Raw genomic sequence first — 15,453 nt, forward strand, 5'->3', positions numbered from 1 at the left:
GGTCAAAAGTTAGATTTTCATTTTTTTAATGCCAATCGATCGGGTAATAGCCTAGATCAAATATCAAATCAAATAAATTTAAATTAACATCTTCTATTTGATCAACTAATTTTTAGGGTTTTATTTAAAACTGAAAAACGCGTTTTCAGCATCGGCAGCAACTATTAAAATAGCCCTCGCAGATGATTACAAAGGTAAATGTTTTTTTATGTGACGCCACAGAAAATTCCCCTCAGCTCTTGTGGTCTAGTGTAGTTAATCGCTGCTTCGGGGCAGGCTGATTATCAGCGGTCAATAAGTTCGCAGCGCATTCGCGAGCAGCAGTTCAGTTGCTTGTCGAGATCCGCACCGAGATGAGCTTTAGCTGGAGCGTGCTTTTTGGTTTTCTTATGGCACTCGCCGCTGTCAATGGGCAGACTGAGCTGTCCATAGTTTCTCGCGTGGATTGGCGCGCCCGGCCGCCAAATGGGGAAATGACGATGATGACGCTACCGCTGAGCCGGGCCATTATCGCTCACACGGCTGGGCGTGGCTGCACCGATGATCAGAGCTGTGCGGCCCAGGTGGCCAGCATTCAGACGTACCAGATGATGAGAATGAAGTACTCGGATATTAGCTATCACTATTTGGTTGGCGGCAATGGCCTTGTCTACGAGGGACGCAGTCCAAGTCAACAGGGCGCAATTGCGGCTGGTAATAATGCCGGCAACCTGGCCATTGCCTTCATTGGAAACTTCGAGGAGCAGCCGCCAACGGATGCAGCTCTGGCTGCTGCACAGTCATTACTGGATCATGCTGTCAGACAGGGTCAGCTTGCCGAGAATTATCAGCTGGTGGGCCATCGTCAGCTGAGCGCCACCAAAAGTCCGGGAGATGCGTTGTACGTTGTCGTGCAGAGCTGGCCGCATTGGAGCAGTATTTAATGTTAAGTAGATGCCGTGCTTAGATTTCGACACGTAAAGACCATTCCTTACACATTTATTGTAAATATAATTATGTATAATTTGTTGTTTGCTTAAATACGAATACTAAACTTTTAATTTTGTTGATCTGTTTTCTTATTTCGTTTTTTTTTTTTTGTTTTTTTTTTTTTGTTTTCTTTCATCTCGATACTCGCGCGCCTAAACGTTTGGTTGTCGCATTCGCAAAGCTCCCCGGGAGCACTGGGCCACAATAGAGATTTGAGACATCACACATAGCATTTCACTGAACTTCCAAATTAAAAACCTAAACTAACTTTACAGAACCTTAAAGCACAGAAGCAAAAGAACAGCTCACTTAATGCAGAAGAAAGAGGCAAAACTATGGCTAGCAACATAATCAATGCCAATGCCAATGCCAATTCATATATAAGATATAGATTATGATTTAGAAAATAGAAATAGAAAACAAGGAACTATACAAAATTCGTAAAGTACTTAGGTAAAATTGCACTAATATATACCCCCGTTCGCGGTGGCATTGCCATTTTGCTGTTGTGCCCCAACTATTGGCAGCTGGAGCAGCCAGTCTCGCTTGGCTTGGCCCTCGGGCGTATCACCACGCTGTGCGCTCAACGTCTGAAAGCAGGTGGTCAGTCCAACGCTAGGCGTAAACTCGGCTCGTTCGCGCAGCTCCTCCTCGGTGGCCAGCATGATGCAGTCCTCGTCGATGTCCTCACTGTCCACATAGGCGGGCTGCTGTTGCTCCATGCCGCCTCGCTGCTGCACTATGCTGTCACTGTTGCGCCGAAACGAATCGTCTGTCTTCCGCAGGAAATTATATAATGCCACACAGCCTAACACCACCTCCCCGATGTGCTTCTCGCTGACGCGCAGTGGTTGCGCCAGTATGGGAAATATATTGCACAATATGCGCATCGTTTGCTCAGCATGAGCATTAATCTGTTCAAGCGCAGCATACGCGGGGCTCTCCTTGGCCAAATTGCGCGTACTGATCAAATAGGATGTGCTGGGCAGCACTGCATCACCGGCCAGATAGTAGCCCTTGCGATGCGGCTCCGATTGAGCCTCTAACGCCTGCATCTTGTGCTCGATTAGCTCAACGGCAGTGGTCTGGTTGTATATATCATTTGGCCGACTGTTCGCCGCACGCTCCACCTTCGCATACTGGAAATTGTTGTCCGCATCTACAATGGCCGTAAAGATGACGGCCGCACGCTTGCGATCGTCGTTGCTGACGCTGTTCTGCAGCTGAATGCTGCGCATAAACAGATTACCCACGCACTGGGGCAGGTTGTGTTTGCGCTCCATGTCCGTGGCCGCGTTGCGCCACTGCTCATCAGTCTTTGGTAGTGTCACGTATTGGTCCTTGAGGTGCTCGTAGAAGCCCAGACAGATATTGGCAATCATTTCGTTTATCACAAATTTGGAGGCACGGAAGCAGTAGTTTCGACAAGAATGCACTTCACCTGCAACAAAGACATACACACACACATTACCAAATGGATGCACATCGATCTGCATGTACGCAACGTACACATATATATATATAAGTAAATGAGTCAAGAAATTGTTAAATGGATTCAGAGTCAATCTGCGAGCAATGCTTACCCGTTGCCAAATACTTGAGCGTTATGGCCAGACGCTCCTCGGCGCTGAAGGATTTCTTTTTGCGCTGAGGCGCATACTGGCTGATGATGGGCTCCAGTTTCTGTACCAGATATCGAAATTGGCTCTCGGTTATGGCTAGGAAGTAATTCAAATGGTAGCACTCGTCCTTGCGTGACTGCAGCTCGCTGAGCAGATTTTCCTTGCTGAGAAATTCGGATTGGTTCTTTCGCAGCCACTCCTTGGTCCATTCGAGTCGCCGCTTCGTGTTCAATATGCCTGCCAGATCAAGTGCGCTGATTTTTGATGTTTGCGGCCGGGAGAGGACCGAGGTGCGTGCCGCACCCCCCGCTCCGGTAACTGCACCGCCGCCACCAGCTGCATTTAGTGCATGTGCATCGTTGCGTTCTGGTCCAGGGGCGTTGCCGTTGTCGTTGCCATTGCCATTGTCCTGCGTGACCCCAATTGCAACGGCCACGCCCACGCCCACCTGATGACTGCCAACGCCAGCAGAGACGCCACTGCTGCGATTCACATTCGTGCCACCGTCGCGCTCGCGCAGCACGCCAATAACCTTTAGTTTGATTTTTTCCATTGCCTGGAAATGTATACAACAAATTGTAATGTGCATCCCATCAGAATAGTTCGTCAGCTTTTCAGCTTCTCGTCCACGTTCAGGTCCCGCCCCGCCCATGTCAACCACTCGCCCTCGTGCACAGGGTTGTCACAGTTGTGTGTTTGTGTGTGTGTGTGTGGCGTTTTGTGCAACAAATCGATTTTTACTAACCCTCACTCTCCGCTGCGTCGAACTGCCTTTCGCTGCTGCTGCTGCTGCTGCTCCCGTTCCTTCGTTGCCGTTGTCGTCGCCGTCGCCGCCGTCTTCGTCGTCGCTGTCGTTGTCGTCGCTGTGTGTATAACCAGTTTCGGCCTTTGAGGGGAACACAGTTGGGCTGTTGTATAATTAGAATTATTTGCACCAATGCCTCAGCATTCGTTTGTTATCTTAATCTTCAATGAATTTCACAAATTTGCACGTAGATTTTAGTTTTGCATCTGTCATCTGCTTCTTGGCTTCTGTCAGCTCAATACGAAATGCGATAGCAACAACGACGAAGAATAAGAAATTTTGGCAGCAATTTCATAGCTTATTTGTGCGTTGAATTATTTATATTCGTATTTTATTGAACTGGGTTTTAACTGCTACGCAATTACTCGCTTAAAAACCACATTTTTCCATCACTTTTTCACTGTGCAGTTGCCTTTTTTCCAATTTTCTATTCCATACGCACGAAGTATTGCTTGTTCGCTTCGTCTTGCTGCTTCGTCAGCTGTTGCTTTCGTCGTCAGCTGTAATGTGTGCTATCCAGTGTTGTCGAGCTACCTACTAAACGAACCAGTTGCTTACAGAACTGGTTCCTTTACATTCGGTACATTTACATGTAGTGCTTGACAATTTAGGCAAATCAGTTTTAAACTTATACACGTATGAACTCAACCGTAGGAATTGTTCCATGAACATTCATTACAAAAAATGTCGCTGTGCAGACAATAATCCACAAAAAGCACACAATTATCAATCTGAACCGAAACAGCGGGGTTTCAAACCACACATTGGAATTGGTTGTAAAATTACCTTTTTTCTCATCGAATCGATTGCTCACCATTTTAAGTGCACGCAGTCAGTACTAAATGGTTATCAAATGTACTTGCGCAGAAAAGTTATTCCCCTCTGCCTAACCGTTATATTTGGTATTAAATTATGGTATTTAATTCAAAATTTGAAATTTTCCATCTAATACCAGATTTAATCTATAACGAATTAGAACTAACCGTTTTCTTCGGCGAATGAGGAACTTATAAATAAGAACATTAATACTTGCGCAGAAAAATAGTTTCCGTCTGTCTGACAAGTATTTGGTATTAAATTGCGGTATCTAATTTAAAATTTAAAATTTTCCATCTAATACCAGTTTAAATCTATAATAACGAATTAGAACTAATCGGAAAAGGTTTCCGCTGAAATTGTGCTGCATTCGAGTGAACCAGGAACTTATATTCATAAATAAGAACATTAATGGAAATTATATACAATCGATTTAAAACATCTAAAGCAATTTTTATTAAGCATTTTATTTGGTTATTCATACGCGTGTGGTTTACAATACAAATAATGTTTTTTGTTGTTTTTTATTTGCTGTATGTTTTTAACACAAATATTTTATTTATAACCCATTACACTGGTGATGCTAAGACGTTTAAATCTTGTAATATGTAAGAATATTATGAATACACTGCAAGGTGTGCATTACGAAAATTAGCATTAAGTATATGAATCTTTTGTATGTTGCGGCTTTATGTGAATTATTATTATTGGTTGTGTTTTTGTATATAGGTGTTATTAAATTTTATCTATGCATTTCGGTTTGTTATTGTATAATATTGTATGTATATTTTTCATTAAAATATGCAAGCGTAAAAATTTGCTTGGTTCTTGTAAAAAATGAGACTTTAAAAGCATTTCACTTCCCAGGCCTTTCCTTTCCTACTTGCTCTTTACATATGCACTTGTATATTTTGCTTAAATTAAACTACAATAATAAGCGATTCATTTAATAGATACATATAAGTATAACTACATCAAATTAAAAGCGAATGTGTATTCTGCATTTCGTTACAATGCGTTAGCTCAAGAATTGTTGTTCCTTATAAGATTTGATTTTTATTTTAAATGTTAAAACATTAAAGCCAATTACAGAAAATGCGAAACAAGTAATGCTTGCCATATTCAATTTTGCAATTTTTATAATATTTATAAGTATTTAAAACTCATGTGTTGCATTTCAAATTCATTTAAAATGTTTATACTGATGAAAAAATGACGAATTTGCTAGTTTCTTATTCAAGTTTGAGATAATCAAGGTCCGTGACGTCTAAAGTTGGTGATCTGGAGTCCCATTCAGAGTGTTTCATAGTCAGTAATCCGATAGAGGATGCGTTTTTAATCGCATCCTTAGTTGAACATCTTGTCTGCAAAAGTATATGAAAGAAAATTAGAATTTAGTAAAGATATTCAATTCATTTTGCATATAGGCGACATGATTCTCTGTCAATGTTGAGCTCTACTGCTTGTTTATTGAGACCAAATAAAAACCGTAAATCATAAGTACAACTAAAAGCGGAGAAGCCTTGCCTTATAATGCTTACCTAGCCAAATATTCTTAGTCATTGTTTAAGCCCTTTATTAATTTATTCTTTGCTTCTCATCTTTACTGGTGTTGATGCTGTTGTTGTTGCTGTTGTGTCCTTAGATCCTCATCCTCAACCACCGTGGACTCGTCGTGCGACCAGAAACTAGCCGACATTTGAGAGGACGACATGCCACCCACACCAGGAAACGAGTCTTCCATTAACGTACTTGATGCACAGCTAGTAACACTGCCCGACATCTGGGAATTTCCGGCGCTGGTCTGATACGTGGCTGTTGTGCCTGCCGAGCTGGTTGTTTGCTCAATGCACAGGTTCAGAGAATCAACGGATATGTCCTTTGACATACCGCTCTCATCCAGGGGCAATTCCAGAATACCACTGCCACCAGAGACAGTTGTGGTTGTTATCACCCGTGTAACTGTGTGCTCTTGGCCATCGGCATCGGTGCTGGTGGTTGTGGTCGTCGTTGTGGTGGTCAATCCATCACCTAATGTTACTCCGCCTCCGCTGACTAGTTTTGACATAAGATCCAGCTGCTCATCCCCGAAAGATTCGATGCTCTCCTGTCGCGAATGCCGTTTGTCAATTTCCAACGAGTCGATGTCTGAGCGTGTGGTGGCGTCTTTCGATATATCGAAGCTTTCTATGCTGCTAGTCATCATGTCATGGCTCCTTATCTCCATGCTGTCGATGCTGTCCTTTTCGGAATCCTGACTGTCAATCTTTGACTTTGGATCCAGTTCTGTGGTTGGTATTTCGGTTATTTTCACTGTACTAACTGCTTTCGAATCAAATTCATCCCTTTCCAATTGTTGCTTGAGCAAATGTTCAAGGTTGTCAGCTTGCCCTGCTGGCAACACTTCGGTGCGGGTCACAGTGCGAGTAACCTTGGTGACTACCACATTACCCGCGGCGCCATGGTCGCTACCATTTGATTTGTTGGACTCGTCGGAACGCGAGAGCAGAGCAGCCTCCTCTTTGGCCTTAATCTCAATTAGATGAGCTTCGATGCATGCATTCTCCAGTCCCTCAAAATCCTTTAAGCTGGATATGGAGACATCATCGCCAGGCGCTGTGCCGCTTCCACTATGCCTCACCATATAGCGGCGTGTGAAGCTGCCGTTGCTGGAGTCTGTGGAGCCCTGGTGAGCGCGATTTCGGTTCTCTAGTGAAATAGCTTGCTCCAGTGACTCGAACTCTTGCAGGCTGCTCATGGATACATCGTCGTGTTCCCCGCGCGAATGATAGCGGCGTGCCGCCAGATCGTATTCGGGTGTGCTTGAGAACGAGTCCTTGAAACTACTGATGCGACTGCTGCCCACTTCAAATTCTCCATCCTCCTCCTTGATGTCTTCGAGCACTGCGCCCGTCAGATCGTAAGGATAGCGCAGCTGGGTATCAGTTAGCTGCATCTCGACCCAACGCTTATTAGCTGCTGCTGTATCGCTTGAATCGCTTTCCTCCTGCTGCTCGCTGCTGCTGCTGGCTCCCGTTGGTGGGCTTTCCTCAAACTCAAAATTAAGGTCGTCCTTGTACAACTGGGAGCCGAGTTTGGGGTCGGCAGGTGCCGATTTGATAATTATTTTTTCGACATCCTCATCATGCTTTTGCTCATATTTGGTTGGCTTAATCTTTATGCTCTTGCCTCCCAGGTCAGCCTCATTGGCCTCTTTGGCTACTTCTTCAATAATGACGAACTCGTCGGATATATCAGGCTGTTCCACCATTTCGAATGAGTCCGGTGAATCTGCTGCCCTTTGATCGTCGTAATCTGCACCCACTTCGGCGCGTTTAAGTTCTTCGAGTTTCTGTTTATATTGCTCCTGTACACGCCTTTGGAAGTCCAGCTCTTTCTCTTCGGCCTTGGCTTTTTGATAGGTGCCAACATCAGTAGCCTTGTCAAGCTCCTCTTCAGTGCGAACCTTGTACAAAGTCTTCTCGGGGTACTCATCAGCATCTTCTAGAATGGGCGACTTCACATCCTCAGTTACCATAATGTCAGGTATATTTGAATAGTTTTGCATGTTTTGTGATGGTCGTCGCTCTTCAATCATAGCTGCTTCCGCCTCCAACTCTTCTGTTGCGTCCTCAACAATAACTTCGGCTACCAGCTGAGAAGGTGTAAATGGACGTTTCTCAAGCTCGGAGCTGTGATCCATTTCTGCAGCCGCTTGTTTCTTTTTTTTGTGTTTTCGTTCTTTCGGGGAGCGAAACTGACGAGCATATTCGGACTCATAGGGATCTGTGTCTGACTCGCTTTCGGATTCCTTGCCTTCGCCTGGTAAAGCCGAATCCTTGTCCAAATTTTTCAGGGCATCTCCAGATATTGTCGTACTCTCATTGCGCTTGTGACCACGTCTCTTTGACTCACTGCCAGGCGGCGTACTGGCATTTGAGTCTTGTGGTGAATTTTCCTTACTTTCCATCTCCAATACAAATGTATCTTCGGGTATTGATGTGGAAGGTACTGGATCATCGTGGCCATACTGAAAACCTTCAATTCCCGTCAAAGATGATGAGCCGGCAGAGCCAATTAAATCATCAAAGTTTTCGACAACGGTGTCAATATTCGATGTGCTAGACATGCTGACGGAAAGTATGCTTCCTTCGTCTAAACTTGATGCCAGCTTCGATTCGTCAATCGAGCGTCTGGGGTCGCCGTGATAAAGCAAGATATCTTCACCTTTATCGCTTTCCCGAGAACTATCGATCTTTCCCTCTTTCTCATCAATCGGATATGCTAAGCCCCAAGTACGCTCGACTTCTTTTGGCTTAGGATACTCTTCAATCTGCATTGTCTCAGCCGATTGTTGCTGAGGTATAACTTCAGGCTCGGATTTAGGCTTAAATATCATTTCCTGAGAGCGCTTCATCGAGCTTTGCTGGTCGGCACTGTGATGGGAAGAAGCTATCATATCTAGGCTTTCATCGCTATCGTCGTCGTCTGCGCGCAACTCGTGCAGGCGAGCCATTTCTTCAGCCTCTAAGGCATCAGCTTCTGTTGATGATGCTACCAAAGTCTCGGACAACTCAGAGACATCAATGCTCATCAGATTGGCCGATGTTTCCGACTGCGAGTCCAGGCTGCGCATGCTCTCATGCGAGCTAATAGACTTTCCACTGCTGCTACCCAGGGTACTGACTGCACTCACGTATTCGGTACCATCGCGACAGGTGGAAGGTGTGATGTCGCGAGCGGTTTGGTATTCGCTTGAGGTTCCAGTGCCAGTAAGCAAGTTTTCTACATCAGACGAAAGTGGACGACTGTGTGTTTTCTCGAAGCTCTTGTGATAACTATCACTGGAGCTGGAATTATCAACATCAGGAATGGACCAGCGATTGGCGGAGTCTGGCGAACTATCACTTTTTATGCGATGAACCACTAAGTCCACAGGTTTAATACTTTGATCTGAAATCACTTCTTCAAAAGTACTGCTCATGGATTTATCTGCAATGCTCTCTTCTACGACTACAGAGGCTGTTGCTAGCCTCTCCGTATAATAGTCCTCCATTGAACTAAAGTCTTCAGCCGTTTCCGTAGATATAAAGCCAAGTGAGCCTTGCTCTTCCTTCGTCAAACGTTCCTCCATTGAACTAAAATCTTCAGCCGTGCCTGTTGAGACAAACCCGAGAGATCCATGATCATCACGCCGCTCTACTTGGCCAAACACATCTTTGGCATAATGAGCTACAGCAGCTTGTTTGTTTAATGTCTCCTTGATGGTTGTATCGAAAAGACCCTCTGGTGGCTGGGTACCGTCTATTGTGGAGGCTTGAAGTTCGGGTATACCTATAAAGGATGATAGGTCCTCATTCTCAGCGTCAGTGCTAAAAGTTTGAGGCATTTTGTTAAGTTCAAAATCTTTTTTTACTTTCTCGACAGATTCCTGAATATCTGCAATGGACATCTCGTCAATGACTTGTTTCTCAGAAGTTGTTTGTGGTTGCTGTGGCGAGTGCACTACCTTTGGCTTACTTGCAGTAGGAATTTCCTTTTCTGATGTTTCCCACTCACTTTTCTCAAGTGGAAGCTCGAACTTGTCTGGCTTTTCAGCAATTGTGTTGACTATTTCTGGAATTTCCTTGCTGGACTCGTCTGGATCTTCACTACTTGAAGGTGCCACCTCGATAACAGCACGACCACTAGAGCCCGTCGACGTGGTTAGGCTCTCCTCGGTGGTGACTTTAGAAAGTTTTGCATCGGTGGATTTATCTTTGTCAGCATTTTCAAATTCTAAGAGATCATTTCGAGTTTCTGAACTTTGTCTGACTATTTTACTATCTAAAGTGAGGGGATCATCGGGCTTCATAGTTACATATTCTTTGAAAGCATCGTTGGCTTCATCCGAATCGACAGACACCTCCTTCATCAGGGATATATCTTTGGCCTCAATATTCATTTCGGTTTTAGGATCTTCATCCTGTGGCGTCATGCTTGGAGATTTCGTAGAAGTTTTGATGATCACATTTCGACTTGACTCGCCAATATAAAAGCTAGTTGTCTTCTCGACACCCTCCGATTTTTCAGTATCTGCTTCATCCACTGAAATCTCACTCGTTGGCTCGAAGCTTTCGGTATGATCCTCAGAAGCAGTTGTAGTGGTTGTCGTGGTGACTACATCCCGTTGCTGAGAACGTATGGACAGCTCTGTAGAGGGTTCGTCCGTTTTGGAAATATCCTCTGTAAAATCAAAACTACGCAGGCTAATGCTGTCGGATTGCTCGCCCAAGGCAGCCAGGTTCTCAAACTGATCTGTGTGCTTAATGGGCGCTCGTGGTTTTGGAACTGGTGCAGATATGTCGATCGGTAAGTCGGATTGTTGCACTTGATGTGGAATGGTAGTGCTATCTGTGCCTTCGGAGATGGAGTCGGGCGGGCTTGTTTTGAGTACGCGAGGTTTCGGTGTGGGTGTGTCGTGGCTGGAGGTCGCCAATGTATTGGATTCGACCACCTTTTCAGCTGATGTTGTCGTTGTCGTTGTTGTTGTTGTTTTTTCTACAACAGCCGACGGTGGTATAGGGGTAGTATCGGTTGAAATTGGTAAATCGCCGCCTGTTTCTACAAAACAATAGGTGTGAAAATAAAAGCAATTTTAAAAGTGTTGCGAAAGTCGAAATCAGAAGATGAGGAAGAGACAACAGAAGTATACAATAACAAGAAGAAGAACACAACAGAACAAGGTGTTTCTATGAGTGGGTTAGTAAGAGGATTAGCGATAAATAGTTTGATAGGTTCTTAGAGTTAGAATAGAATAGAACAGTTATAAATGAGTTGGATAGGAATGATTGATCTACATTTATGGAGTTGACATGCATAGCATAGTTAACAATTTAAAACACAAGATTAAATGCAATTAGAGCTCAACTTGAACAAAAAGTATTTTCGTTATTATTGGCCGCCATTTCATATATTAGGAAAACGTAAACCAAAACGAGCGCTGTACAATATACAATTCGATTTTGTATTCACAATCTACGCAAATCACCAATAGAGGAACTATATAAAGCAATATATGGTACATATTAAATCATATGGTAAGTAGGTGTGTGTGCTATATACTGATGATACCTGTTGTCAATTCTTGAATATCATTATCGGGCGTCAGTTGGGTCTGTGCCATGTCGGCCATTGTGTTAGTCGTGGGTGATACACTGTCATCCCAACTGAGCTTGGAATATTCACCCTGCAGAGCACTTATCTCGTCCTCTTGCACAACTGTCTCGAATGTCTCATTAAATCGGTCGCTGACATCGCTGACATCTACATCAGCGGATAACTTTTCAATCTTATGCTCGATACGTCTGGTACGCACCTCCATCTTTTCTTCCCCTTCACTAGGCACTACATGATTCGTACGTATTCGGGGATGACATATGAGCAAACAAACAAAGAATACAGGATAATGATTATATTCAACGGACTACGCATCCCTAAGGATAATAACATTCGGCTAAAATCCCTTAAGGCTCCCAACTGCTATGCTATCGTGGAGCTAACAGATTGCATGGCTTTATAGATTACCTTTTGCTGTTGATGGGCTTGTGGCAGCAACATTAGCTTGGGGCTGCTGCTGCTGCTGCTGATGTTGTTGCAACTGCGATGTAATTGTTGTTGTTGCTGTTGTTGTTGTTGTTATGTTTTGGGCATGCAAGGGTAAGTTAATGTGCTCGTCGGTAAAACTCATGTTATCATCGAATGACTTGCCGGACATGGACTCAATGGTTGGCGATTTGATGACATCAACGCCGCCAATATCGTCGCATGTTATAGCATAGTTTTCACTCTCTGAATTGTATTCGTGCTTTATAAAGTCGTGACCATTGGGCTGTTCCCCCTGGCATTCAATGAAATCAACGCTCTCTTCGAGCACGTGATCGACTAGAATTTTGGCTTCCTCGCGGATGCGTGCCACAAGATCTTCGCCATCATCACCTTCACCAACTTTAACATCATCTGTAAGACAATTGCACATATTCATTGATAGATAGAAATTAGATAGTTGACAAGCTTGCAAATCATGAGCGGCATGAGAAGCGAGTTTTCGAAATATTTTTTAATTGTAATATGTGCAACATGTGTGGATAGAAGATGGTGTTAGAAATGCGGTGATATTGGTGATGTGAGCGAAATCTTTTAGCAGCGTATTCGGTTTATCAAACTTGGTTAGACGGCATAATAACTATTTCAATGAGCTTTAATTGCATTTGTCAAACAATAAGAAACAATTAGATAATAATATTTAAATATACTTGTGAAGCGCATGAGATAATGTACGCGCAAAATTATGAAAAGCATTTTACATATAATACTGCAAGCTAAACTTACCAATTTCCTGGGCTACTTTTTCTGTATGCAGAATGGATGGAGCAATTGCTGTTTTTGTTAATCCTTCTGTAAACGAACAAGCCAGCGATTAGTAAAGTTATTTGACTGCACAAAACGAACATAAAGTTAACCTAAAAGCAATTACATACTTTAAATATATGCTACGAAAAAAATAAAATAAAACGGACTCAAAACAAGGACGAAACAAATAGACTCCAAAGATCTTTTTTTTTTTTTTAGCTATAATTACTTAAGTAGTTAAAATGTTAGTTGAACGACGCTTAGGTGATAATTAATATTTGTTAGTATTTTACGGGGGCACATAGTTAGGGCAGACAATAGCAATTAGTTTCAGGCTTTCGTTGCTTTGTTGTGTGATAAAAACTTTAACGAAAATGTAATTTTATATATAGTTTAGTGATTATTAATTGTCAGGTTTACTTACAATATGCTTGAGTGTATGTGTTATGTATTCAGTTGAGTTTCATTAGGTATCTTATATGTGGACACTTATACGAGCTATGAACTATTGTTAAGATTGTTTTCGTAAAATATATTCAGAATAGGGAGACGGGATGACTAGTTGCCGCCTCGAGCAGCTGACTCATCGGATTCAACATATTCAACGTCCGTGTGGGCATCCCGTATCACACCCTTTATGTGCAGCTTCTCGGCCTCGGCATTGAAGCTTCTGCCGCTCCTTTCGTGCACCACGGTATAACTCTCATTTAACATATCGTTGAGCTCTTTGCTATTGCTATTGGCCACCTTGATTTCCGGGGGCTCAAGTGCATCCTCGGCATCGGAGGGCAGTTGCACGTCTTCGATGTCTGTATTCTGCTGACTGACGGCATCGTCTTTAAGCAAACGCAAGTGAAGTGGATGCGATTTGGACTTGTTTTGGGACTGTTTGGGTAACTCAGCTGGCGGCAAAGAAGCCTCAGAAGCATCGGATAAGTCGTCAGTGGAAATATCTTCGGCATCAGTTAGCTTGTCTGCATTGTGGCCCTTGGCTTGATGTTTGAGTTGTGCCACACGTTTGACGCCTGGCGGTAGGTCACACTCGCTCAGCTCCATGTCTTCCACATCGGTTACGCCTGCCTCATTGCCCTTGACAACATCCAGCAGCTTGTTTTTACCCTTGCTCAGTGTGCGCGTCTTCAACTTCTTGCGTCGGTTAGTGCCTGCCACAAAGATTTCTTCGACGTCAGTAACAGATTCGGCATTCGACAGCACCTCCAGACGTTTGTTTTGCTGTTTTAATAGTTCATTCGAAACAATGACTTCATTCTCTATTAGACTTGGTGATCCAACAGCCAGTTCCTCGGCGAGGGAAATAGATGCGCTTACGTCTTCCATACATGAGTATTCTTCCGAATCGGTATGATTGACATCCTTTAAGTGGTTAGGTATTCCAAATTCGTAGTTGCTTTTCATAGGCATGACATTAGTAATCGTATCGCCATACTTGTCTTCTTTTAACTCAACGACTTCGCGATGTGGTTGTGGCAATACCTCGGGGGCTACAGAAATCGCTTCGGGCACGGCGCTTGTTAGCGAAAGGTCATCACAATACATATCCTCCACATCCGTTAGACAAGTGCCATCATCGCCTATCGCTAGAATTATAGCACGTGGTATGGGCTCTTCATTGTCATCCTCATTATCAAAGCTGTCTTCAGCTCCGGAATCATCGATGCCCTCAATGTCCGTTAGTACCTCATCGTTTTTGGGGGTCACTTGTAAAAAATGTCTTTGCTCAGTATTTAAGAATATTGACTTGGAGTTTCTGCGTGGTTCTCCACTGGCGCTCACAAAGGCCACATCTATCGGGGGCAAGCTGGCTTCACTTATGCTGGCGCTTCTAGCAGCTGCGCCACCCGATTCCGACTCGGTACTCGAGCAGGCTATTTGACATACCACCTCACTGCCACTGCCGGATACCATAAGCACCTCGTCTTCTGACATGCCACGCACGTGAATACCAATTCCAGTGCAGTCGGACATGGCTGAAGCCAAGTCACTAATGTCGCTAATGACAGAGACATCCTCGTAGTGATCGGAGTCATCCTCGTGCTTCTCGCCATCGGCTATATTGACGCGTCCCTGATCGCCCACTGCATTATCTAGGTCAACACACACAGACTTCTCACAGCCATAGCCTACTTCGGAGTCTGTGTCATAATCTTCGCAGTCGGTAAGGTAGTCGGCCAGACCATTCAGGTTTTGTGCTTGAAGAAAGTTACCCGCTTTAATTTCACAACTCTGCTTGGCGTCATTGTCCACAGCCTCCTGATTTTGGTGTCCTTGTTGCAAAAATTCTCGTAGTGATAATTTCAATTCGGGATAAGCGATGCTCTTCTCTTCATCGTCTGAATCTGTTTCGTAGTCCTCCACGTCAGTGACATCATTTTCAAAGGGTTTCGATTTTTGTTGCTGGGTTTTTTGCCTTGGCGATACACTGCCAGAGCCACGACGTGAGCTTAGCTTAAGAACCTCGGCTTGGCTGTCGAAGTCTTCAACATCTGTGACGCCCCCGCTGTTGCGACCATAGTCCATGTCATTACTATCGGAGTCATGCGAGGATGAGGATGAATTGGAATGCTGCTCGGCGGTTACGGATATAGTTGGGAGTTTTTTGGACATTTTGGTGGGTTTGGTTTATAATTTTTGTGGCTTTTATATTTTGAGTTTAGTTATTTGCGTTAGCTAGTTGTGGAAAATAAGTTAAAATTAAATTGAATAAAAGCATTTTGAAAATTGATATCAATTAGAAAAGTTGCATAATGTTTAATATTGCCCTTAGCATGGTGGGTATCGCTCTAAGCTATGTTTAATAAATGTATGAGAGTGCTCTAAGCCTAAATGTAT

At 43.7% G+C, this 15,453-nt stretch overlaps 4 protein-coding genes across 4 annotated transcripts in view; 1 reads left to right on the top strand and 3 right to left on the bottom strand.

Moving 5' to 3' along the window:
• The first annotated feature begins 314 nt into the window (after positions 1–314).
• LOC115770160 (peptidoglycan-recognition protein SD) lies at positions 315–1,040 on the top strand. Its single transcript, XM_030715319.1, has one exon. The coding sequence runs from the start codon at positions 354–356 to the stop codon at positions 921–923; it is 570 nt and encodes a 189-aa protein (XP_030571179.1). The 5' UTR covers positions 315–353; the 3' UTR covers positions 924–1,040.
• A 26-nt stretch (positions 1,041–1,066) lies between these two features.
• LOC115770159 lies at positions 1,067–3,929 on the bottom strand. The gene is made up of 3 exons (XM_030715318.1): positions 3,337–3,929; positions 2,553–3,147; positions 1,067–2,410 (listed from the first exon to the last, which is right to left on the bottom strand). Exons 2-3 carry the CDS (start codon positions 3,142–3,144, stop codon positions 1,434–1,436), a joined length of 1,569 nt encoding a protein of 522 aa, XP_030571178.1. The 5' UTR covers positions 3,145–3,147; positions 3,337–3,929; the 3' UTR covers positions 1,067–1,433.
• A 756-nt stretch (positions 3,930–4,685) lies between these two features.
• LOC115770298 (titin) overlaps positions 4,686–15,453 on the bottom strand; it is a 57,902-nt gene continuing 47,134 nt past the window's right edge. Inside the window, exons 19-23 of the mRNA XM_030715534.1 lie at positions 12,583–12,648; positions 11,779–12,210; positions 11,326–11,598; positions 5,754–10,815; positions 4,686–5,576 (exon numbers count right to left, since the gene is read on the bottom strand). Coding sequence (XP_030571394.1) covers positions 5,816–10,815; positions 11,326–11,598; positions 11,779–12,210; positions 12,583–12,648 — 5,771 coding nt within the window. The 3' untranslated portion in view covers positions 4,686–5,576; positions 5,754–5,815. The remainder of the gene's footprint in view (positions 5,577–5,753; positions 10,816–11,325; positions 11,599–11,778; positions 12,211–12,582; positions 12,649–15,453) is intronic.
• The window catches only part of LOC115770059, a 31,748-nt gene continuing 28,491 nt past the window's right edge, over positions 12,197–15,453 (bottom strand). The window contains exons 2-4 of the mRNA XM_030715154.1: positions 13,028–15,291; positions 12,583–12,648; positions 12,197–12,210 (exon numbers count right to left, since the gene is read on the bottom strand). Of these exons, the coding sequence (XP_030571014.1) occupies positions 13,162–15,228 (2,067 nt within the window). The 5' untranslated portion in view covers positions 15,229–15,291 and the 3' untranslated portion in view covers positions 12,197–12,210; positions 12,583–12,648; positions 13,028–13,161. The remainder of the gene's footprint in view (positions 12,211–12,582; positions 12,649–13,027; positions 15,292–15,453) is intronic.

Source organism: Drosophila novamexicana, unplaced genomic scaffold, assembly GCF_003285875.2.
Source record: "Drosophila novamexicana strain 15010-1031.04,08,12 unplaced genomic scaffold, DnovRS2.1 tig00004555-arrow-pilon, whole genome shotgun sequence".
Classification (NCBI taxonomy): Eukaryota; Metazoa; Arthropoda; class Insecta; order Diptera; family Drosophilidae; genus Drosophila; species Drosophila novamexicana.